The sequence below is a fragment of the Mesoplodon bidens genome (assembly GCF_964165515.1).
Source record: "Mesoplodon bidens genome assembly, chromosome: 6".
NCBI classification, from domain to species: domain Eukaryota; kingdom Metazoa; phylum Chordata; class Mammalia; order Artiodactyla; family Ziphiidae; genus Mesoplodon; species Mesoplodon bidens.
Window position 1 is genome coordinate 63,106,350 of NC_138162.1, and position 25,190 is coordinate 63,131,539.

The 25,190-nt window shown below is 37.8% G+C and overlaps 1 protein-coding gene across 1 annotated transcript in view; it reads right to left on the minus strand.

Annotated features, from left to right (window-relative positions):
- Positions 1–16,887: 16,887 nt before the first annotated feature.
- Positions 16,888–25,190, minus strand: part of CCDC171 (coiled-coil domain containing 171) — a gene marked incomplete at its 3' end in the record, with an annotated part of 346,216 nt that continues 337,913 nt past the window's right edge. Inside the window, exon 27 of the mRNA XM_081236213.1 lies at positions 16,888–17,106. Within this exon, the coding sequence (XP_081092339.1) occupies positions 16,888–17,106 (219 nt within the window). The remainder of the gene's footprint in view (positions 17,107–25,190) is intronic.

Sequence of the window (25,190 nt, forward strand, 5' to 3'; positions counted from 1 at the left end):
GTGAAAAGACAACCCACAGAATGGGAGAAAATATTTGCAAACCATGTACAAGGAACTTGTATCCAGATTATATAATGAACTGTTACAACTCAAGAATAAAAAGACAATCTGCATTTCCCTGATGATTAGCGATGTTGAGAAACTTTTCACGTGTCTGTAGGTCCTCCTCTGGAAAATGTCTGTTCAGCTCCTCTGCCCATTTTTTTTAATCGGGTTGTTTGGCTTTTCGATATTAAGTTGTATAGGTTCTTTTTACATATTGAATATTAACCTTTATCAGATGTATAATTTGCAAATATCTTCTCCCATTCAGTACATTGGCTTTTTGTTTGTTGATAGTTTTCTTCACTGTGCAAAAATTTTTAGTTTGCTGTAGTTCCGTTTGTTTATTTTTGCTTTTGTTGCACTTGCATGAGGAGACAAGTCCAAAAAATACTGCTAAGACCGATGTCAAAGAGTGTACTGTGTCTGTTTTCTTCTAGGAGTTTCATGGTTTCATGTCTTACATTCCAGTCTAATCCATTTTGAATTTATTTTTGTATATGGTGGAAGATGGTGGTCCTGTTTTCTCGACACCATTTGTTGAAGAGACTGTCTGTTCTCAATTGTCTATTCTTGCCTCCTTTGTCATAGATTACTTAACCTTATATGCATGGGTTTATTGGGCTCTCTATTTTATTCCATTGATTTATATATGTCTGTGATTATCAAAAAGGTGAAAAATAACAAGTGTTGGCAAGGATGTAGAGAAAAAGAACCCACATGCACTGTTGGTGGGAATATAAATAAGTTGGTGCAGCCACTATGGAAAACAGTCTGGAGGTTCCTCAAAAAATTAAAAATAGAACTACTGTATGATCCAATAATTCCACTTCTGGAAGATATATGCACACTTATGTTCATTGCACCATTATTTACAGTAGTCAAGATATGGAAACAATTTAAGTGTCCATTGATAGATGAATGAATAAAAAGGATGTGATTATATACATATATATACAACAAAATATTATTCAGACATAACAGAGAACAAAATCTTGCCATTTGCTACAACATGGATGGACCTACAGAGTATTATGCTAAGTAAAATAAGTCAGAGAAAGACAGTTACCTTATGGTTTCACTTACATGTTGAGTCTAAAAGACAAAACAAACAAACAAAGCAAAACAGAAACAGACTCAGAGATACAGAAAACAAACGTAGTTGCCAGAGGGGAAAGGAGTTGGGGGTGAAATAGATGAAGGGGATTAAGAGGTACAAATTTCCAGTTATAAAATAAATAAGTCATGGGGGTGTAGTTTACAGCGTAGGAAATATAGTCAGTAATATTGCAATAACTTTGTATGGTGACAGATGATAACTAGACTTACCTCAGTGGTCATTTAAAAAATGTATATAAATGTTGAGTCACTATGAGGTACACTTGAAACTATTACAATACTGTATGCCAATTGTACTTCAATTAAAGAAAAGAAGATGAATAGACCAATTGAAAAACAGGCAAAGGACATTTCTCCAAAAAAGATATACAAATGGCCAATAAACACATGCAAAGATGCTCAAAACCATTTGTCATTAGCAAAATGCAAATCAAAACCACAATGAGATACCACTTCATATCCACCAGTATGTCTATTATCAAAAAGATGGACAATAATAAGTTCTGGCAAAAATGTAGAGAAATTGGAAAACTCATACATTGCTGGTAGGAATGTGAGACAGTGTAGTCACCTTGGAAAACAGGCTGAAAATTCCTCAAAAGCTTAAACTTGGAGTTATCATATAACCCAGCCATCCCATTCCTAGGTATTTACACAAGAAAATGAAAACATATGCCCACACAAAAACTTCTACATGAATGTTCACAGCAGTATTCTTCATAATCATCCCAAAGTAGAAACAAACCAAATGTCAATTAACTGATGAGTGGATAAAGAAAATGTGGTATATCCATACAATGGAATATTATTCCACTTTAAAGGAATGAAATACTGATACATTGCTCCAATATAAATAAAACTTGAAAACATCATGTTAAATGAAAGAAGACAGGTAAAAAAGTCAATACATATGATTCTATTTACATGAAAGGTCCAAAATGGGCAAATCCATAGAGACAGGAAGTAGATTATAGTTGTCAGGGGCTGGGGGTAATGAGGAATAGAGAGTGACTGCCAATGGGTATGGAGCTTTTCTCTGGGGTAATGAAAATGTTCTGTAATTAGAAAGTGGTAATGGTTGCACATCCTTGAAATACACTAAAAACTATGGAATGAATTATATGATATGTGAATTATATCACAATAGAGCTGTTTACTTTTTTAAAGATAAGCATGTGCTGTAATCTAAGTGTGTGAACTCTTATTTGAATTGTTATGAAGTAGATAAACTTAGTCAATGTGTGACTGTAAGTTGCAAAGTTGTTTAGTGATAAAGGGACACAGCGTTTCTACTCTGATTAACTTGATATTCAGGGAAGACTGTGTCAGACTTTCTCTTACGAAGAACAGGATTCTGCCTCCCTACAGATTAAAGAGAGTAAGAAGCCCTACAGATTATTAAGTGACTTTGAAGTTGAAAATGGCACCCACGTGCCAGGACTGCTATGTGCAGCCCTATGGGTTGTGCACTAGTCATACAGATGATGTTATAAATGGTGCCCTCTGACGGTGTGCTGGCAGCCCTGCTGTGTCCTTCAAGGAGTCTTGGACCCAGGCACACTTCAGTAAGAACATCACCACCTTTAATTACCTGAAAGCATAATTTTAATTCTCACTCTGAATGTGAACTCTGCTTCACAGGAATCTCTCTCTAGTCTTCACAGTTTATATTTAGAATTATTTCTCCCCAGCCCAGAGGAAAACTTAAGTGTAATCACAGGTGATGCTTCTGGAACCATAAAAGGACTGACGGTGAGTTCAGTAGTCAGCTGTACATCAAGGTCACTAGAATGAAGTGTTGCCTTTATGCCTCAGGTCCTAAATGATTTTCATGGAGTGTTCAAGTGCCGTAGCTTTCCATGCACAGTTTTACTGTGACAGCCTCTTACTTTCAGACCAGAAGTGAGCTTAGAAAGAGTAAAGAAAAATATATTTTGCTTATTGCTGGAAGAAAAAAGGCAAAATTAGATATCCTATTCTATATTCTAGATTTATTTCTTGTATGGTGCTCTCTACAAGGCATTCAATATGATTCCATTCACTCTGGATTGCATTTAAGATTTTTCCCTTATATAAATACACCAAAACATAGAAGGGATCTATTGAGAACAGGTAGCTCCCTTTATATTCTTGTCATTAGTGAATATTTATGAATATCTGATAGCTCTTAACCTGTCAGCTGAGCCTTCTACAGATCTAAATAAGACTTTTTATTTTACATAGTTTCCTACAGCAGCACAACATTTCTGGAGCCGCTTCACTGGGAGGACTCTGTCAACAATCAGCATTTCACTGGCATTAACATGCAGTAAAAGACAATGAAGCATGACTCAATTAAACAGCAAAAAAAAAAAAAAAAGCCTGTCTTCAGATAACATTAACCCAGTAGTTTTCAAAACCTATGTGGGGTTTCTGCTGCATGACTAGCATTAAGGTCAGTGCTTTGAAAACCTGTGCCCAAGCATCTAACAAACCCGAACACAAGAGGATTTAGAGGAAAGAGCAAAACTCTGTTTTGATGTATCTCCTTCTCATACTGTATCCAGATATTTTACAATTTATAGCATACAATATCAATTAGATCTCACTGCTGCAAAGATTAAGAACAAATTTCCCATTTGAGATGTCAATGGAAATTTAATTTGCACAGAAGATACAGTTTGGGAGACCTGTTTGGGAGTCAGCTGGATTTAAAACAAAAAAACAAACAAAAAAGGCTTGTGCAGGGGGTGGTTCAGAGAAAATATGAAAGCACCCAGGTATGAACTCACAGGACATCTGATACTTGGGTATGCCAATCGACACATTCCATAGCCAGAAAAGAGACATACTACAATTGCCAAGGTTCAAGAGAAAAGATGGCACTTTTCTATGATATGTAAATGTACATACTTATGTCTCACGTAACCAGGAGGGATAGATGTGTTCCTTACAGACCTAGAGGTTTATTTGTTCGTTTTGTTTTTGTTGTACTTGAAATATTTAACACCTTAGGTTTAAGCCTTCAAGATTTTAGGTTTCATTATATTGAACACAGTCATTTCAGTTCAAGTTGCTCTCATTGAACTGCACCATTTTTTAAAAACTATATGATTTCACCAAAGTGAAGATAAAATATATTCAAATATTATACAACAAAATTTTTTGAAGATTTCACTGTTTGCGAAAATTATTAAAATTCTTTCACTTCAATGGTAACAAAAAGCATGGATAAATGACATATGTTGAACTCATGGGTAAATAGCAAAGAAAAATGCTCTGGCACATTTAAGGTATGATTTATAAATTCTGAATCATTATTTTAAGCTATGATTAAAATAAATTCTTTCAAGTTTGAATTTCTTTTGTAAGAAAGCTATAAAAATATGCCAACGGAAGGGGAACCAAATTAAAACAATAGACCTTTAAGATAAATGTACACATTTAAAGCATGATACCTTTTTAAAGTTGTAGACATTAAAATGCATACTGAAATCACAAGTTAGTTTAAAAATCAGGGACTTCCGGGTAAGATGGCGGAAGAGTAAGACGGGGAGATCACCTTCCTCCGCACGGATACACCAGAAATACAGCTACACGTGGAACAACTCCTACAGAACACCTACTGAATGCTGGCAGAAGACCCCAGACCTCCCAAAAGGCAAGAAACTCCCCACATACCTGGGTAGGGCAAAGCGGAGAGATTCCCGCACAGAGGATCGGTGCCGAGCGGCACTCACCAGCCCGAGAGGCTTGTCTGCTCGCCCACCAGGGCGGGCGGCGCTGGAAGCTGAGGCTCGGGCTTCGGTCAGAGCGCAGGGAGAGGACTGGGGCTGGCGGCGAGAACTCAGCCTGAAGGGGGCTAATGTGCCACAGCTAGCCGGCAGGGAGTCCAGGAAAACTCTGGAGCTGCCGAAGAGGCAAGAGACTTTTTCTTCCCTCTTGGTTTCCTGGTGCGCGAGGAGAGGGGATTAAGAGCGCTGCTTAAAGGGGCTCCACAGACGGGCGCGAGTCACGACTGAAAGCGCGGAGCCCAGTGACGGGCGTGGGACGCTGGGGCTGCTGCTGCCGCCGCCAAGAAGCCTGTGTGCGAGCGCAGGTCACTGTCCACACCGCCCTTCCGGGAGCCTGTGCAGCCCGCCACTGCCGGGGTCCCGGGATCCAGGGGCGGCTTCCCTGGGAGAACGCACGGCGCGCCACGGGCTGGTACAACGTCACGCCGACCTCTGCCGCTGCAGGCTCGCCCCGCACTCCGTGCCCCTCCCTCCCGCCCGGCCTGAGTGAGCCAGAGTCCCCGAAGAGGCTGCTCCTCTAACCCTGTCCTGTCTGAGCGAAGAACAGACGCCCTCCGGCGACCTACACGCAGAGGCGGGGCCAAATCCAAAGCTGAGACCCAGGAGCTGTGAGAACAAAGAAGAGAAAGGGAAACCTCTCCCAGCAGCCTCAGAAGCAGCGGAATAAAGCTCCACAATCAACTTGATGTACCCTGCATCTGTGGAATACATGAATAGACAACAAATCATCCCAAATTGAGGAGCCAGGAGTCAGTGCTGTGCCTCTGAGGTGGGAGAGCCAACTTCAGGACACTGGTCCACAAGAGACCTCCCAGCTCCACATAATATCAAACGGCGAAAATCTTCCAGAGATCTCCATCTCAACACCAGCACCCAGCTTCACTCAACGACCAGCAAGCTACAGTGCTGGACACCCTATGCCAAACAACTAGCAAGACAGGAACACAACGCCACCCATTAGCAGAGAGGCGGCCTAAAATCATAAAAAGTCCACAGAAACCCCAAAACACACCACCAGACGTGGACCTGCCCACCAGAAAGACAAGATCCAGCCTCATCCACCAGAACACAGGCACTAGTCCCCTCCACCAGGAAGCCTACACAACCCACTGAACCAACCTTAGCCACTGGGGACAGACACCAAAAACAACGGGAACTACGAACCTGCAGCCTGCAAAAAGGAGACCCCAAACACAGTAACATAAGCAAAATGAGAAGACAGAAAAACACACAGCAGGAGAAGGAGCAAGATAAAAACCCACCAGACCTAACAAATGAAGAGGTAATAGGCAGTCTACATGAAAAAGAATTCAGAATAATGATGGTAAAGATGATCCAAGATTCTATTTCCCAGATCCAAAATCTTGGAAATAGAATAGACAAAATGCAAGAAACAGTTAACAAGGATCTAGAAGAACTAAAGATGAATCAAGCATCGATTAAAAACACAATAAATGAAATGAAAAATACTCTAGATGGGATCAATAGCAGAATAACTGAGGCAGAAGAACGGATAAGTGAGGTGGAAGATAAAATAGTGGAAATAACTGCTGCAGAGCAAAATAAAGAAAAAAGAATGAAAAGAACAGAGGACAGTCTCAGAGACCTCTGGGACAACATTAAATGCACCAACATTCGAATTATAGGGGTTCCAGAAGAAGAAGAGAAAAAGAAAGGGACTGAGAAAATATTTGAAGAGATTATAGTTGAACACTTCCCTAATATGGGAAAGGAAATAGTTAATCAAGTCCAGGAGGCACAGAGAGTCCCATACAGAATAAATCCAAGGAGAAATACGCCAAGACACATATTAATCAAACTGTCAAAAATTAAACACAAAGAAATCATATTAAAAGCAGCAAGGCAAAAACAACAAATAACACACAAGGGAATCCCCAACAGGATAACAGCTGATCTCTCAGCAGAAACTCTACAAGCCAGAAGGGAGTGGCAGGACATAATTAAAGTGATGAAAGAGAAAAACCTGCAACCAAGATTACTCTACCCAGCAAGGATCTCATTCAGATTTGATGGAGAAATTAAAACGTTTACAGACAAGCAAAAGCTGAGAGAGTTCAGCACCACCAAACCAGCTTTACAACAAATGCTAAAGGAAATTCTCTAGGCAAGAAACACAACAGAAGGAAAAGACCTACAATAACGAACCCAAAACAATTAAGAAAATGGGAATAGGAACATACATATCGATAATTACCTTAAATGTAAATGGACTAAATGCTCCCACCAAAAGACACAGATTGGCTGAATGGATACAAAAACAAGACCCATATATATGCTGTCTACAAGAGACCCACTTCAGACCTAGAGACACATACAGACTGAAAGTAAGGGGATGGAAAAAGATATTCCATGCAAATGGAAACCAAAAGAAAGCTGGAGTAGCAATTCTCATATCAGACAAAATAGACTTTAAAATAAAGACTACTAGAAGAGACAAAGAAGGACACTACCTAATGATCAAGGGATCGATCCAAGAAGAAGATATAACAATTGTAAATATTTATGCACCCAACATAGGAGCACCTCAATACATAAGGCAAATACTAACAGCCATAAAAGGAGAAATCGACAGTAACACAATCATAGTAAGGGACTTTAACACCCCACTTTCACCAATGGACAGATCTTCCAAAATGAAAATAAATAAGGAAACACAAGCTTTAAATGATACATTAAACAAGATGGACTTAATTGATATTTATAGGACATTCCATCCAAAAACAACAGAATACACATTTTTCTCAAGTGCTCATGGAACATTCTCCAGGATAGATCATAACTTGGGTCACAAATCAAGCCTTGGTAAATTTAAGAAAATTGAAATTGTATCAAGTGTCTTTTCTGACAACAATGCTATGAGACTAGATATCAATTACAGGAAAAGAGCTGTAAAAAATACAAACACATGGAGGCTAAACAATACACTACTTAATAACGAAGTGATAACTGAAGAAATCAAAGAGGAAATTAAAAAATACCTAGAAACAAATGACAATGGAGACACGATGACCCAAAACCTATGGGATGCAGCAATAGCAGTTCTAAGAGTGAGGTTTATAGCAATACAATCCCACCTTAAGAAACAGGAAACATCACGAATAAACAACCTAACCTTGCACCTAAAGCAATTAGAGAAAGAAGAACAAAAACATCCCAAAGTTAGCAGAAGGAAAGAAATCATAAAAATCAGATCAGAAATAAATGAAAAAGAAATGAACGAAACGATAGCAAAGATCAATAAAACTAAAAGCTGGTTCTTTGAGAAGATAAACAAAATTGATAAACCATTAGCCAGACTCATCAAGAAAAGAAGGGAGAAGACTCAAATCAATAGAATTAGAAATGAAAAAGGAGAAGTAACAACTGACACTGCAGAAATACAAAAGATCATGAGAGATTACTATAAGCAACTCTATGCCCATAAAATGGACAACCTGGAAGAGATGAACAAATTCTTAGAAATGCACAACCTGCCAAGACTGACTCAGGAAGAAATAGAAAATATGAATAGACCTATCACAAGCACTGAAATTGAAACTGTGATTAAAAATCTTCCATCAAACAAAAGCCCAGGACCAGATGGCTTCACAGGCGAATTCTATCAAACATTTAGAGAAGAGCTAACACCCATCCTTCTCAAACTCTTCCAAACAATATCAGAGGAAGGAACACTCCCAAACTCATTCTACGAGGCCACCATCACCTTGATACCAAAACCAGGCAAGGATGTCACAAAGAAAGAAAACTACAGGCCAATATCACTGATGAACATAGATGCAAAAATCCTCAACAAAATACTAGCAAACAGAATCCAACAGCACATGAAAAGGATCATACACCATGATCAAGTGGGGTTTATTCCAGGAATGCAAGGATTCTTCAATATACGCAAATCAATCAATGTGATACACCATATTAACAAGTTGAAGGAGAAAAACCATATGATCATCTCAATAGATGCAGAGAAAGCTTTCGACAAAATTCAACACCCATTTATGATAAAAACCCTGCAGAAAGTAGGCATAGAGGGAACTTTCCTCAACATAATAAAGGCCATATATGACAAACCCACAGCCAACATTGTCCTCAATGGTGAAAAACTGAAACCATTTCCACTAAGATCAGGAACAAGACAAGGCTGCCCACTCTCACCACTCTTATTCAACCTAGTTTTGGAAGTTTTAGCCACAGCAATCAGAGAAGAAAAGGAAATAAAAGGAATCCAAATTGGAAAAGAAGAAGTAAAGCTGTCACTGTTTGCAGATGACATGATACTATACATAGAGAATCCTAAAGATGCTACCGAAAAACTACTAGAGCTAATCAATGAATTTGGTAAAGTAGCAGGATACAAATATAATGTACAGAAATCTCTGGCATTCCTGTACACTAATGATGAAAAATCTGAAAATGAAATCAAGAAAACACTCCCATTTACCATTGCAACAAAAAGAATAAAATATCTAGGAATAAACCTACCTAAGGAGACAAAAGACCTGTATGCAGAAAATTATAAGACACTGATGAAAGAAATTAAAGATGATACAAATAGATGGAGAGATATACCATGTTCTTGGATTGGAAGAACTAACACTGTGAAAATGATTCTACTCCCCAAAGCAATCTACAGATTCAATGCAATCCCTATCAAACTACCACTGGCATTTTTCACAGAACTAGAACAAAAAATTTCAAAATTTGTTTGGAAAAACAAAAGACCCCGAATAGCCAAAGCAATCTTGAGAACGAAAAACGGAGCTGGAGGAATCAGGCTCCCTGACTTCAGACTATACTACAAAGCTACAGTAATCAAGACAGTCTGGTACTGGCATAAAAACAGAAAGATAGATCAGTGGATCAGGATAGAAAGCCCAGAGATAAACCCACGCACATATGGCCAACTTATCTTTGATAAAGGAGGCAGGAATGTACAGTGGAGAAAGGACAGCCTCTTCAATAAGTGGTGCTGGGAAAACTGGACAGGGACATGTAAAAGTTTGAGATTAGATCATTCCCTAACACCATACACAAAAATAAGCTCAAAATGGATTAAAGACTTAAATGTAAGGCCAGAAACTATCAAACTCTTAGAGGAAAACATAGGTAGAACACTCTATGACATAAATCACAGAAAGATCCTTTTGGACCCACCTCCTAGAGAAATGGAAATAAAAACAAAGATAAACAAATGGGACCTAATGAAACTTCAAAGCTTTTGCACAGCAAAGGAAACCATAAAGAAGACCAAAAGACAACCCTCAGAATGGGAGAAAATATTTGCAAATGAAGCAACTGACAAAGGATTAATCTCCAAAATTTATAAACAGCTCATGCAGCTCAATAGCAAAAAAACAAACAACCCAATCCAAAAATGGGCAGAAGACTTAAATAGGCATTTCTCCAAAGAAGATATACAGACTGCCAACAAACACATGAAAGAATGCTCAACATCATTAATCATTAGAGAAATGCAAATCAAAACTACAATGAGATATCATCTCACACCAGTCAGAATGGCCATCATCAAGAAATCTAGAAACAATAAATGCTGGAGAGGGTGTGGAGAAAAGGGAACACTCTTGCACTGCTGGTGGGAATGTGAATTGGTACAGCCACTATGGAGAACAGTATGGAGGTTCCTTAAAAAACTAAAAATAGAACTACCATATGACCCAGCAATCCCACTACTAGGCATATACCCTGAGAAAACCATAATTCCAAAAGAGACATGTACCAAAATGTTCATTGCAGCTCTATTCACAATAGCCCGGAGCTGGAAACAACCTAAGTGTCCATCATCGGATGAATGGATAAAGATGTGGCACATATATACAATGGAATATTACTCAGCCATAAAAAGAAACGAAACTGAGCTATTTGTAATGAGGTGGATAGACCTAGAGTCTGTCATACAGAGTGAAGTAAGTCAGAAAGAGAAAGACAAATACCGTATGCTAACACATATATACGGAATTTAAAAAAAAAATGTCATGAAGAACCTAGGGGTAAAACGGGAATAAAGACACAGACCTACTTGAGAATGGACTTGTGGATATGGGGAGGGGGAAGGGTAAGCTGTGACAAAGCGAAAGAGAGGCATGGACATATATACACTACCAAACGTAAGGTAGATAGATAGTGGGAAGCAGCCGCAGAGCACAGGGAGATCAGCTCGGTGCTTTGTGACCGCCTGGAGGGGTGGGATGGGGAGGGTGGGAGGGAGGGAGATGCATGAGGGAAGGGATGTGGGAACAGATGTATATGTATGACTGATTCACTTTGTTATAAAGCAGAAACTAATAAAAAAAATAATATTTACCAAAAAAATAAAAATAAAATAAATAAATAAATAAAAATCACCAAAAATGATGGCAATAGAATGTGACTAAATGTCCTAATTAGACAATCACTGTTTATTATATTCAGAAGCTAGGAATATAAAATGGAAACCTAAAAAAATGGGAATTTCAAGTTATGAAAGCAACTGATCAGGATAATTTAAAAGAAGAAATGATTTTTCTGTTAGAAAATATTAAAAGATCAATGTATTGATCTTTCCAAAGAACACTAAAAGTTTACTGGTTGAATTAGTTTCCCACCGCTGCTGCAAAAAATTACTACAAACTGTGGCTTAAAACAACACAAGTTTGTTCTCTTACCTTTCTGGACCCTTGAGAGGAGAATCTGTTTCTTGGTCTTTATTAGCTTCTAGCAGCGCCTGTATCCTCAGCTCACGGCCCCGTCCTCCATCTTCAAAGCACGTTGCCCGAATCTCTGCTTCCATTATTACATTACCTTTCCCTCTCCATAGTCAAGTCAGCCTCTGCCTCCCACCCCTAATAGGACAACTGTGACTGCACTTAGGGTCCACCCAGATTATCCAGGATAATCTCCCCATCTCAAGATCCTGAGCTTAATCACATTCATAAAGTCCCTGTTGCCATTTAAGGTAACAGACACAGGTTCCAGGGATTCGGATGGGGATATCTTTGGGTTCATTATTCAGTCTGCCACAAAAGTCCAAAAAATATATTTTAAAATCCCCATCTCCATCCTAGGAGTTAGACAAGTTAATGCTTTCTTGATCAGCTTTACTTAGCATATGTCATTATTTTCCATTGGGAAGTTACAGCTTGGTCAGGCTGGCTTACCATCAATATCTTTCAACTGAGGGTCTGTCCTAAGAGCATCCATTTGGTCTCTCAGCCCAAGCTAGAGACACTGGGCAACATAATAAAGGGGGCTGGTTCCTTTGAAAGGTAGGGACATACATCACGATTCTTCCCATTACTTGTCATACAGATAGACGGATGTGTTTTATTTTGTTTTGTCTAATCACTGGATAAGTGATCCAGATTTCAAACTAAAACACACTTCTGAAAATTATTCCTTTGCTGTGCAAAAGCTTTTAAGTTTAATTATGTCCCATTTGTTTATCTTTATTTTTATTTTCATTACTCTAGGAGGTGGGTCAAAAAAGATCTTGCTGTGGTTTATGTCAAAGAGTGTTTTTTCTATGTTTTCCTCTAAGAGTTTTATAGTGTCTGGCCTTACGTTTAGGTCTGTAATCCATTTGGACTTTATTTTTGTGTATGGTGTTATTTGCAGTGAGGTGGATGGACCTAGAGTCTGTCATACAGAGTGAAGTAAGTCAGAAAGAGAAAAACAAATACCGTATGCTAACGCATATATATGGAATCTACAAAAAAAAATAAAGTGGTACTGATGAACCTAGTGGCAGGGCAGGAATAAAGATGTAGACATAGAGAATGGACTTGAGGACACAGGGGGTGGGGAGGGGGAAGCTGGAGCGAAGTGAGAGTAGCATTGACATATATACACTATTGAATGTAAAACAGCTAGTGGGAAGCAGCTGCACAGCACAGGGAGATCAGCTCGGTGCTTTGTGATGACCTAGAGGGGTGGGATAGGGAGGGAGGGAGGGAGGCTCAAGAGGGAGGGGATATGGGGACATATGTATGCATATGGCTGATTCACTTTGTTGTGCAACAGAAACTAACACAGTATTGTGAAGCAATGATACTCCAATAAAGAGCTATTAAAACAAACAAAAAAACCCTTATGTGTTACCTGGGAGGATTAGCTTAACACGAATTGGTGCTGCAAAGATGTAAGGTTTTAAAAGTTTTTTTCTTTCATTATTAAAATATATGTGTTCATTGATGAAAATGTGAAAGCTATAGATTGCAAAAATGAAGAAAATAAAAATCACCTGTAATACTGAAAAGAAAAAATTATCCCTGGGCTTCCCTAGTGGCGCAGTGGTTGAGAGTCCGCCTGCCGATGCAGGGGACACGGGTTCTTGCCCCCGTCCGGGAAGATCCCACATGCCACGGAGTGGCTGGGCCCGTGAGCCATGGCCGCTGAGCCTGCGCGTCCGGAGCCTGTGCTCCACAACGGGAGAGGCCACACCAGTGAGAGGCCCGCGCACCACACACACAAAAAAAATTATCGCTAACTAGACAGGAAAAAATTTTTTTAATTTGTCCTCTTTTAAAACTGCTAATTATTTGTGGAAGATAGGCCTAGTAAAGTGGAAATAATGTGGGCTTTGGAGTTAAAGCTCTGGGCTTTACTAATTACTAGGTTCTGTGTGATCTTAGGTAGTCAAATGCTTAACATTTTAGATGCTCAGTTATTCATCTATAAGATGGTGATGGAAATACCTAAGAGGTTCATTGTGAGAACATTAGGGTTTTGCTATAATAGCTGGCATAGAATAGCTGCTCAGTAAATATGTTACTTTCTACCTTTTACATGAGAAAACTTGTCTATAAAAAGTGCATAGTAAAATAAGATCGATTTACCATTGTTCAGTATTGTCTATAGAATAAATTCAGATATAACTGGTAAATAAAGTAACATGAAAATAGTAATGCTCTCATTGAACGCTTGATAACAGCATATATTATAAATGTGAAATAAGTAGTGTTGCCAAGTTTAATAAGAGTCAGACATTCGGTAAATTAAAGTTATCATTCTACTATTTAAGGGGTTATTTACCTATGTCATTAAATTATCATTGAATTGGCAATTCTCCCAATTTCCTACACCTCTCTGCATTTGCAGTATGTCAGCCTAAAATGTTTATGTTAAAAATGCTGGCAAAGCCTCAATAAGTATGACTTAGGTGTCAAAACAATAACTTTAAGAATCCCTTTGATAGTGATGGATAATACAAGTATTTTTTAGATCACAAAAGGTAAGAAAATCTACATACTAAGGTGTAAAGTAAAACTTCCTTTCCCCTCCAAAAGTATTTGAAGTCGTTCTCCTGAGAAAAGTCTACTTTATACATCATTCTTAAGGAAGTAAAGAAGCTGATAGAGCAACCGTCCTTGTCAACACAACACAGATCTCAAATATGCAGCAACTGGTCACTGAGGAGCTTGGAAGCAGTCTAGAGTTTCTCAGATCTCCATAGGATGTGTCATTAAATCTTCTCCTCCTGCTGGGTCTGACTTCTGGGGAAAAAAGCATACGGTATAAAAATTACTATATTTGGTAGTGAGTACAAATGATCACTCAAAAGGCTCATCCTTCAGTCTCTATGGCCTTTAGCATCTAGTTGGTTATAAATGTGACATGCTTTGATTTGATTTAATAATCTTTTTGAATTTATAGTTCAGAATTTATTGTATAAAAATTATCTGTAGAATCAGATACTCCCATATATGGAGAGACATATACATTTATTTCTGGTGTTATCCCATCAACAGATTGTAAAATTAAGGCAAGAAGACCAAGGTCTGTCCAAGGCAAAGTTTACAAAGGTGCTCCTTCCTCTTAAGTTACTAGGATCTGAAAACAGATTTAACACAAACATACACACACAAACCAGACATATAAGTGATGTAAAGTAACACTGTTTTTCTGCAGTGTGAGAAGTGGAGGCTCAATGATGTCACAGGAACTAAAAAACTGTATTTGATTTCTATATGGGCAATATCTTAATCACCGTATGGAACGGCAGAGGAAAGTATTTTGAAATGTGCAGGAATTATTCTATGATCCATATAAAAACAATAGCATTTTCTGTGTTACAATAAATTTTCAAGTTGAATTTCATACATGTCATATTATATTACACAGGGCATATTCTTTAATATTCAAAACACAGAATGGTTAATAAAAAGAACTCCAAGGAAAGAAGTAGAGAAATTTGGTTAAAGATTCATTTTACTTCACAGAAACAGCTTTCAAGAGATTTATATAAAGCCTATTATATTGTCCCATACTATCAGAAATAGTATTGTGCTACACAGTATGACAGTAATAGTGCTGTGTTATCTCAGATGGTATAAGTCACTTGGTTGATTTGGCTAATACATAGACAGTACACTAATTTAATTTACCAAGTCCAATAAAAAAAATTCTCAGAAGTTGGGTATATTTGAATCAAATGTAACTGTAAAGTTACAACAATACAGATTCCATCATACCTACTGTTATTCTCTAATGCATCCATAATGAAGAACTCAAAAATGAAAAGTAATACAAAATATGGATTTTGTATTAAAATTCTTTGTCAAGAAGCACCATTCACATCAGAAGTTAATATCACTGGGGAGTTAAACGATTAAGACAAAAACAAATACATATTACAAATATCCTTTTGTTCGTCACTTACCATGATGCAAACTGCAAGGATTTAACCTTTAAGGGTTAAAGAGTTTAATCAATGTCAATGTCTGACCTTCTGAAGGCAATAAAGAACAGTCTGCCTAGCGATACCCAACAGAACATCACTTTGTCAAGCCACAAAGCACCCAAAAGCTTGTCAAGTAAGTTACCAGAAACCTCTTTGTGGTTAGAACTCAGCTCCTTCCTGCTTGACCTATTATTTGATATTTGACCACTTGGTTGCAAGACACTTGCTCTTTCTAGCTGAAATGTCACTGGGGCATCTTGTCAGCTCCCCGACATCTCGGCCTGACATACAATTTTACTTTTGTGTGCTACAAGGCAGAAAATGCAGGGCAATGGCCTTGTTTTAAATTCTGTCAGCATCAAAGATGGGCGTCACTCTTGGGTCCTACCAACAACACAAACAAAAAAGGAGTCTATTTTGAAGGTCAAAACAGCCATTACCTTGAAGTTTTTCAGCTTATACAAAATATATTACCTGCTGTACTGGTGTGGGAACTGTCCTTAAAAAGTGCCTAAACACACCACAGACATCTTCCCAGCACAACAGCACTACTTTCTTATCAAATGCAGGCTTGATAAAAGGATGAGTTTTCAGTGCCTGCAGGGACCAGATTCAGCAGTTAACTTAACTTGTTCAAATGGGCAAGTGGTATCATGTAGCTTTACAAGGAGCAACCTGACCTTCTCACATTGACCAGGAGTGACATTATTGTGCAGGAGGAGAAGCAGTCACATCATTTCTGTTTTGCACAACCTGCTTAAAGTTTGCAACTAAATGCTTGTCTTCAGTTGAGCTGACAAGAGAGAAGAGGGGGCTCAGTGAACCATGGCAGGGCTGCCATGAAATGACAGGAATCATTGGCATACATTTCAAATAGCTCTCTCAATCCTATTAAAGTATTGCAGTCCTGCTTTAAAATAGACAAGTATGAAACAACTTTGATAGATAGAGACTAAAATGGCTTATTGATTTTTTTTAAGTCTGAAGGAAATTACCCAAAATGTGTCATTCTTTAACATTTAAAAATATGTTACATAAAAATGAGCAACTGTGGTAATAAATAAAACTTAGAGGGAAAAGAAGTTGGTTATTTCATTATTCAAGGAGACATAGATACCTGCACACATCAAGGTATCACACAATTTTTAAAAACCCACGGCCACTTGTGCTGAAACAAAATTCAACTGATAAGAAAATCCCCCTTCAAAACAATTTTAATTGTACTGTTAACTCTTCCTGCATCCTTTTTATTTCATAAAGTCATAATCCAATCTGAGCTGGTCTCTTGGCAGTAGCAGACATCACTGGAGAGGACTGAGATGACGACACGGGCGCAGGATTTATAAGTGTCTCCTTTAAGGAAGTGTAAGTTGTGTCAGGTTCAGCTTTCAACAGCAAAAAGTTCCCAACATAAACTGTGTCAGCAGGAAGAGCAGCTCTTGAAGGAATGGAGAGATTTGAACGGTCTTGTGATCCTGTCTATGATATAAAAAAGAAAAGAATAATAAACATAGAATTGAAGACTCTTAAACAGACTCTGATACCATAAACAGAGAAGTGGACTAAGAATCACTGTAATATGGAATGGGGTGGAAATTGTCACTTAAATAATCTATATGATAATACATAAATATGAAATTATTTTCCAAGTTGTGATTGAACCTCATTTGTTCTATATCATAAACTTGTCAGGACATCAGGTGTTTGCCTAGACATTAAAACTTGGTATAAAACTTTTATCAAGTTATTGAATCTAAGGGTCAGTGCAATCAGGCATTTTTACCTCTGCTTCCATCCGCTGGCAAATTACAGAAACCAATGCTAATAATGTTTTCTCATTATGCTATATAATATATGCTATATAATTGGGAGATTAGACTGCTTAGAAAATGAACTATGGATATTTATGTTTTTTAAGTTATCAGCCGGGGGACTTATTTAATTGAACAACATAGTACAAAGAAAAACAAGTTAATCCTAGTGCCTTATAGAAAACAGCACACCAACATATAAAATGCCAGTGAGATGAACTTTTTGTCTTTACCTTTAATAATACTGCCACTCTGTTTTAATAAAGACTGTTTCTGTTACGAGTATTTGGAAATCATATATCAAAATATGGGAGTGCAACATGAAAACAATTTGTCACATATTTTAAAACATTACAGTTACCCAGAAACTACTGGAAATCAAACTTAAGAAACCACACACTCATTAAGTACTTAAAAACAGAATATTTTGTTGAAGCTATAATTTAAGCCTTATGTAGTACCAGTAAACAGTAGTTAGCCTTTAACATAAATGAAATTTTACCAGTAAAGCAGATAGGTGTTATTTTATGGCTTTTATAGACAGTAGGAAAATAGTAATCAATTGTATATCAGGGTTTTCCACATTCCCAGCAAATAAATGTTGCTGAGATAAGTGTAGTCATAAGTGTATCCACTATAAACCACTTTTTATACTGCAGAGTTTTTTTTAAAAAACACACAAACATCTTTTTGGTAGATTCTCTTATGGTTTTGACAACAAAATAGCGTGAACTCTAAGGATCTGCTTTATTATGTCATGTTACACAAAACCGTTTCTACATGTGAAAACAAGAAGGAAGCTATCTCTGGCTTTAGGAACGTATTAGAAATTCAACTGTTGTATGTGTTACCATTTTTGTGGATTTTTTTTAAACTACAACTGGAGAAAAATCAATGGCTGCATCTAACACCTAGTTCAGCAATTTTCTTTGATCTCCGTTCTTTTGATTTCTTGATACTTCCACTGCAAGCCTACAGCTGACGGAAATCATCTCTTGTTCTGCTGGAAGTTAAAAAAAAAAAACTCACCTAAAATGACCACTTGAATGGCTTTATGAAGAAGGAGAGGATTTAGCTTATCCTTGCAGAAGGAAAAGAACTCCTGAGGTCTTGTGTTGACCCTGATTAGAAGCACTGATGAGGTTTCACTTGCAGAACCTTAATGCTGGGCCTAAGCATATCAGTCCAGAACCAGAACAGAGGCATCTCATTACGTCAGCGGCTCGAGGTATAGATTCCTGCACTTTTCCTGCTGCTAGAACCATCTTTGCTGATTTTTTTTTAGCCGTGTATCTGAATTGGAAGTGTTATTACTTGATTGATTTTGCTGCTGTAAAGACTACAATGCCATCTACTAACTGATTCTGCCAGACTTAGGGGTGAGAGGAATAATGGAAGAGCAGGAGATGGTGGGGCAATCATACTATTTATTATGATAAAAAATATTGTCAGGCAGCCTTCAAAATTTTGTTGTTACATCTTTATAAATACTTCAAATTCTGGTCTAAAAAAACTATATATGAAAAGAGAGGAGTGTGCAGAATCAGACCAAGGAAGGTCACCTACTCTCTGCGAGTATTTTCTTCTTGATGCTTTAGACTAGAGAAAGGCAACTGTGCCAAACTGACCAACCATGCCTATTTTGCAGTGTTAGACAGATGGATATATATTTTACTCAAATCTATATTCTGTACTTGAAGTTTCCTTTTCTTTTCTTATGAGTCCATCAACCTAACTCGTTACACATCCTTCAGGGAGGTCTCCAACTGCCCATCTCCCCTTAATATATTCAGTGGATCTTGGAACTCTACAAAGGGGCCCCTCTTTTGCCTTTTCTGATCTTACTTTTTCAAATGCCTATTTCCCACCATGTTGTCTGAAAGCATTTTTTAAAATCTAATATAACATTTTTGACTAAATAACCTTGAAATGGGGTATTGAGTATTTCTCTAGTATTTCAAGTCAGAGTCTCACTTTTTGCATACTGTCTTCTGACCTTATGTCCTAAACATGGGAAATAACCTTAAAAAAGAGATTTCTTTCAAGACTTTCACCCCTCAAAAGATAGGCCTTCCATCAAGTAAACAGACTTACTTTTGTGTAAATGAAAACAATTATTTTTCTGTTACTGAGGTCATTTGCTACACTTCATACACTGCTAGAAAATAATCTTTTTCATGAAATAGGATAAAATTTGATTTTAAGTCACTTAATAGCTTAAAAACAAACAAGCAAAAATTCTGGTGAAATCTTGATTTGAAAATAGGATGTTAAAATAACAAGTAAATATGAACTATTTTTCTTATTACAAATAATATTCAGAAATATATCATAACACTTCTTTTTTTGCGGTACACGGGCCTCTCACTGTTGTAGCCTCTCCCATTGCAGAGCACAGGCTCCAGACGCGCAGGCTCAGCGGCCATGGCTCAGGGGCCCAGCCGCTCCGCGGCATGTGGGATCTTCCTGGACCGGGGCACGAATCCGTGTCCGCAGGCGGACTCTCAACCACTGTACCACCAGGGAAGCCCTATCATAACACTTTTAATATAACACAGAGAGTAAAAGAGAGTTAAATAACTTTTTATTAGAGACCATTAAAAGTTAATATTCAGGGTTTCCCTCGTAGCACAGTGGTTAAGTATCCACCTGCCAACACAGGGAACACAGGTTCAAGCCCTGGTTCTGGAAGATCCCACATGCCACGGAGCAACTAAGCCCGTGCGCCACAACTACTGAGCCTGTGCTCCAGAGCCTGCAAGCTACAACTACTGAAGCCCGCGCACCTAGAGCCCGTGCTCTGCAACGAGAAGCCACCGCAATGAGTAGCCCGTGCACCGCAACAAAGAGTAGCCCCCGCTCGCCACAACTACAGAAAGCCCACGCGCAGCAACGAAGACCCAACACAGCCAAAAATAAATAAATAAAATAAATAAATTTATTTTTTAAAAAGTGAATATTCACCATCTGATGTTATATTTTAATCTGTGCTCATTTAAGCTACTTTCTGAACTGCTGAGGTGTTCTGGTAGTCTCTCATGTAAATCCAAATTTAAGCAATTTTTTAAAAAGAAATTAGTTACCTTAAATAAAAGCTAGGTGTCATGTGAATCTTTATGGAGGCACTTTTATTTACTCAATAAGCTGTAAATGATTCTATTTGAACTGTTACAGTCCATCAGCTAAATATATATTCACAATACAAAATGTGCCTACTAAATTTCTGCATTTTAGAAATCTTATGAAATACAGTAATTAGACATGTCCATTAACCATTTTTCAAGACTTTAATATCTTCATTTTCTAAGGGTGTTTTTTTTCAACAACAAAAATAAAGCATTAGTGTAATAATAAGATAATGACTCAATAAACTATCTATAAATCAAAGCCACTTTGCAGACCAAGGCTTCTGAAACAATGACACTAAGCCATTTGTCTCCTGTGTAGCATTTATGATCAAGTTAAGTCTTCTAGAATCTAGTATTATAAAAAATGAGGAGTGATGCGATTTAGTAAGCCTGAATAGTATTGCAAGGAGATTATGCCAGTCACATAGTATGATGGAAAGAGTATTAGACTGGAGATCAGAAGACTATATTTTTCCCTCCCAGTTCTGCTATAATCTAGCTGGGTCATTTAGGCAAGTGAATTAGTCTTCCTAGTTCTCACTTCCCTTGCCTATAAAATGAGGAGCTAGACTCTTTCCAGCTCTGAAGTTCTACAGGTCCACCATGATTCCAACCCATGATGACATATGATATAAGGTTAACACCTAACTTTTGTGAATAATTTAACCCAGAAATCAGAGTTCCCAAACATAATTCTTAAGATTTTGAGGGGATATGGATGGGCCGTTCTTAAGGGGAAGGAATACATACTGCACATGGTTCTTAAAAAAAGCCAAAGAGATGATAAAATTAGCCACAGTTTAGATGATGTGGCTATATGCAATTAAATTCTGATACATTTTTCATTACTTCGACCTCCATGTTGATGTTTTAAGCCCTGTAAATTATTGACTGATTTTAAGTAGAGTGTGCAGCTCTACGTAAACTGATGAAGGAATCAAAGTACCCACAGAGGGCCTTACAATGAGGCTCCCTCGCCATTTCTACTTTAGCTCCTAATATGTTCTTACCACTAGAGTCTTAGTACTCAGAACACAGAATACTTCAAGTTAGTTAACCAAATTTTACCTGTCTGTTTTCCAGTTCTGCTGTGCTGGCCTCATAGGATGCTGCAGTTTACGCAGACAAACCGAGTTGACAATAATTACATATACAGTCTTCTCTTGAGGAATGCTCAGTTAGGTACCTGAGATATGTCTGTCTATCTATCTCTCCATCCATCCACACACACATATACAGGTACCTGATAAATATATCTACACACATATACTTGCTAATATGCATATATATGTGTGTATATATATATACATATACATATATACACCTGCTACCACATCATTAAATATTTATTCCTTGTAATTATCAATTCTAACTTTTAGTTACCAATGCCAAAGCCACAGAAATATTTTATGCATTCCTCTCTCCGTAAGTTATTAAATCTTAGTACAGACCAGTTTGGCTCTTTAGCTCAGTGACAACAAGATAGCCTAGGTGGGGATATGTGAGTCAGTCAGCAGAGCAGTGTAAAGGAGTCTCCAGATAGAAGAAAACAACCTGAGAGGTCTGGGTACCTAGAGATCAAGAAGGAAGGGCAATATGGAGGTAGAAACAAATCAGAAAAGAGAGGTAGAAGACATTAATTATCAACTTGATTCACACCACAACAATTTAGTCCTCAAGCAGACATTCAGCACTGGTTCAAGAGCCAAAGCTCTTAAGACAGACTGCTTCAGTTTCAGCCTCAACAACATGGTTAATGTGGTAGATTAATTGAATTATGGCTTCGATTCTTCAGGCTTCCTTATAGGCATGCCCTTTGCCATGTGACACTGCAGCTGTGTGCAGCCTGGTTCACAAGCACTTTACTTCCTTGTCCAGCCTCATCTAGCATTTCCTCACTTGTACTCTGTAATCCGGTTACATGGAACTTGTGAGTCAGGAAATATGATGTTCCATAGTTCACACCTGCCTCCGGTCTGTCCACTGTCTGGGATACACTTCTACCCTATGTGGGGTAAATGCCTTCACCTTTCAGACTCTGTCAAGGTTCCTCTCCTTGTAAGGCCTTTCCAGATCCTTGCCCCACCCTTCCCCAACTACAGTTAATTGCTATATTCAATCACACGTTGGCATTCCTTTATGAATATTTATTTTTCCATTTTCACTTATTTGTATACTTTTATTTCCCCAGAAAACAAGAGCACCTAGTGTAATGGAATCATGATTTTGTATTGCTAGCACTTAGCAGAGTATCTGGAAATAAGATTTCTAACTGATGAATGAATGAAACCACTCATGTTATTACTTCATGGTTTTGGTTTGATATTTGGTTATTTCATGTATATACACATTATGTCGCAATTAGAAGTAGCACAGTATAGTGGAAAGAATATGGGCTTTGAAACTGAAGAGGCCTCGGGTTCCAAACTTGAGTCTGCCATGTATTCACTATGTGATCTTAGACATGTTACTTAACCTGTGTGAGCCTGCATCCTATCCATAGCATAAGAAGAAACATCCCTCATGGAGTTGTTATAAGAATTAAATGAAATAATATACACAAAAATGCATAACATACAGTAGCTCCCCTTCACCTCTCTTTCTACTCTTCTCAAGTGATAATAAATTCCAAATTTTTAATTATAGCTAACGTGTGAACATATATGTCAGGTACTGTGCTAGGTTTAGCTTTATAGGCATTATCTCAATTCTCAAAGCCACTCAATGAGAAGGTATTACTATTACCCCATCTCACAGTCGAAGAACTAGGGCTCACAAGAGCGGAAAAAACTACTGCACGTTGCACAGACGCTTGGTCAGTGGTGAAAAGGGACATGATTCTTGATCCATGATTCTTCTCCCCTTATGCTTGGCCACTACCTCATCATGCCACCCAAGGAAGACATGGTCTCAGGCTTATTTATATCCAGAGCTGCTTCATAAAGACAGTAAGGGCTCAACAAATCTCTGTGAAACTGGAAAATAAAAGCACACACATTGTACTAGAGATTAAAAGTAGATGTTTATATTTTTGGTAAATATATTTTCTCATAGTCCATTTGAATGTCCATGGTAGTGGAGTAAATAAATAGATTTTATGACATTTACATAAATAAAAGTTCTAGCCCTTTCACCAAAGAAGCTTATGTGTTGTTATATTCAGAGATAAAACTCAGCACTGAAGTTTTAAATTACACTAGAACATTTAAACTTTATTTTTAAATTACTTTAAAGGTGTCTTATGCCTGACAAGATAACAATTCCCATTTTCTTCTCTTAGATGTTTAGATTTCTTGACATGATTGAGGTTGGAAAAAAGAGTCAAAGAATTTTCCCAGATGGCTTTTGTTCTTTCTTTTCCTACTTTCCTTCACACCCCTGTGCTCCCAGTCTGCTCCTTTCCTGACAATTCTGGTATACCTGACAGTAGAGAATTCCAGAAATGGCCGGAAAATGCAAAAGAGACCATGTTCCCCCTGTATCTTAAGAATGTATATTTTCAAACAAACACAGAGAGAATTTGAAATGTAAATATATCCATAAACTCAAGTATACAGAAAGGGACAAAACTGAATAAATAAAAACTTAAGCACACTATACAGAAAAATGCCATTGCAAAACTGAAATGAGAAACTGATAAAAATATGCGCAACACACATGATAGCCATAGAGTGACTTTCTTAATTCACAAAAGGCTCATGCAAATCAAGAAAAAGAAGAACCTAACTGGAAAATAGGCTTGGGACAGTGTATTTATTAATATTGGGTTCAGCTGTAACAGAAAACTCAAAATGTTGGTGGCTTTAATAAGATAGAAGTTTATTTCTCTCTGATATAGCTATATGAATCTACCAGGAATCCAGACTGCTTCTATCTTGGGCTCCACAGCCTCAGTATGTAGCTTCCACCTCAGGGTCCAAAATGGTTGCTCAAGTTCCAGCCATTATATCTGCATTCTAGCCAGAAGAAAGAAGGATGGAGTAAAGGAGGAGGTATCACTTACATTTGAAAACACTTCCTAAAATCAGAATATTTCTGTTTACACCCCATTGGCCAGAACTTAGTCATATGGCTAACTTAGTTTCAGGGGAGTCTGAAATATGTAGCTTTTTCCCTCCCTGAATGGCCTGGGTAATAGAGGTTTTGTTACAAAGAAAAGAGAAAAGAGATCAGGAAGCCACTGACAGCCTCCGCCTCAGATATATATTGGCTGTTTGGTGGAGGACGCAGAAATACAATAACCAATAAACATATGAAAAAGAGCTAAACCTCATTCATAATTAAAGAAATGCAACACAAAACATGACAATGAAAGCTTGCTTTTCACTTATCAGATAGCCAAAAATTTAGATGTCTGATGATACCCACTGCTAAGAGAGGGAAACAGGCAAGTTCCTACCACGTAGGCAGGGCTGTATGCTGGTGCAATCTTTCAGGAAGGTTGCACCTGCCTTGATCCAGCAATTCTACTGCTAGGCATTTTTTCTATGGCTACACTCACAAAAGCTCACCAAGATGAGCATACAGATGTATTCATCGAAGCATTTTTTTAGGAAAACATTTTATAAATGAAACTAAAGGGTCCATCAACTGAGTGTTATTTAAGTGAAGTATGATACAACCA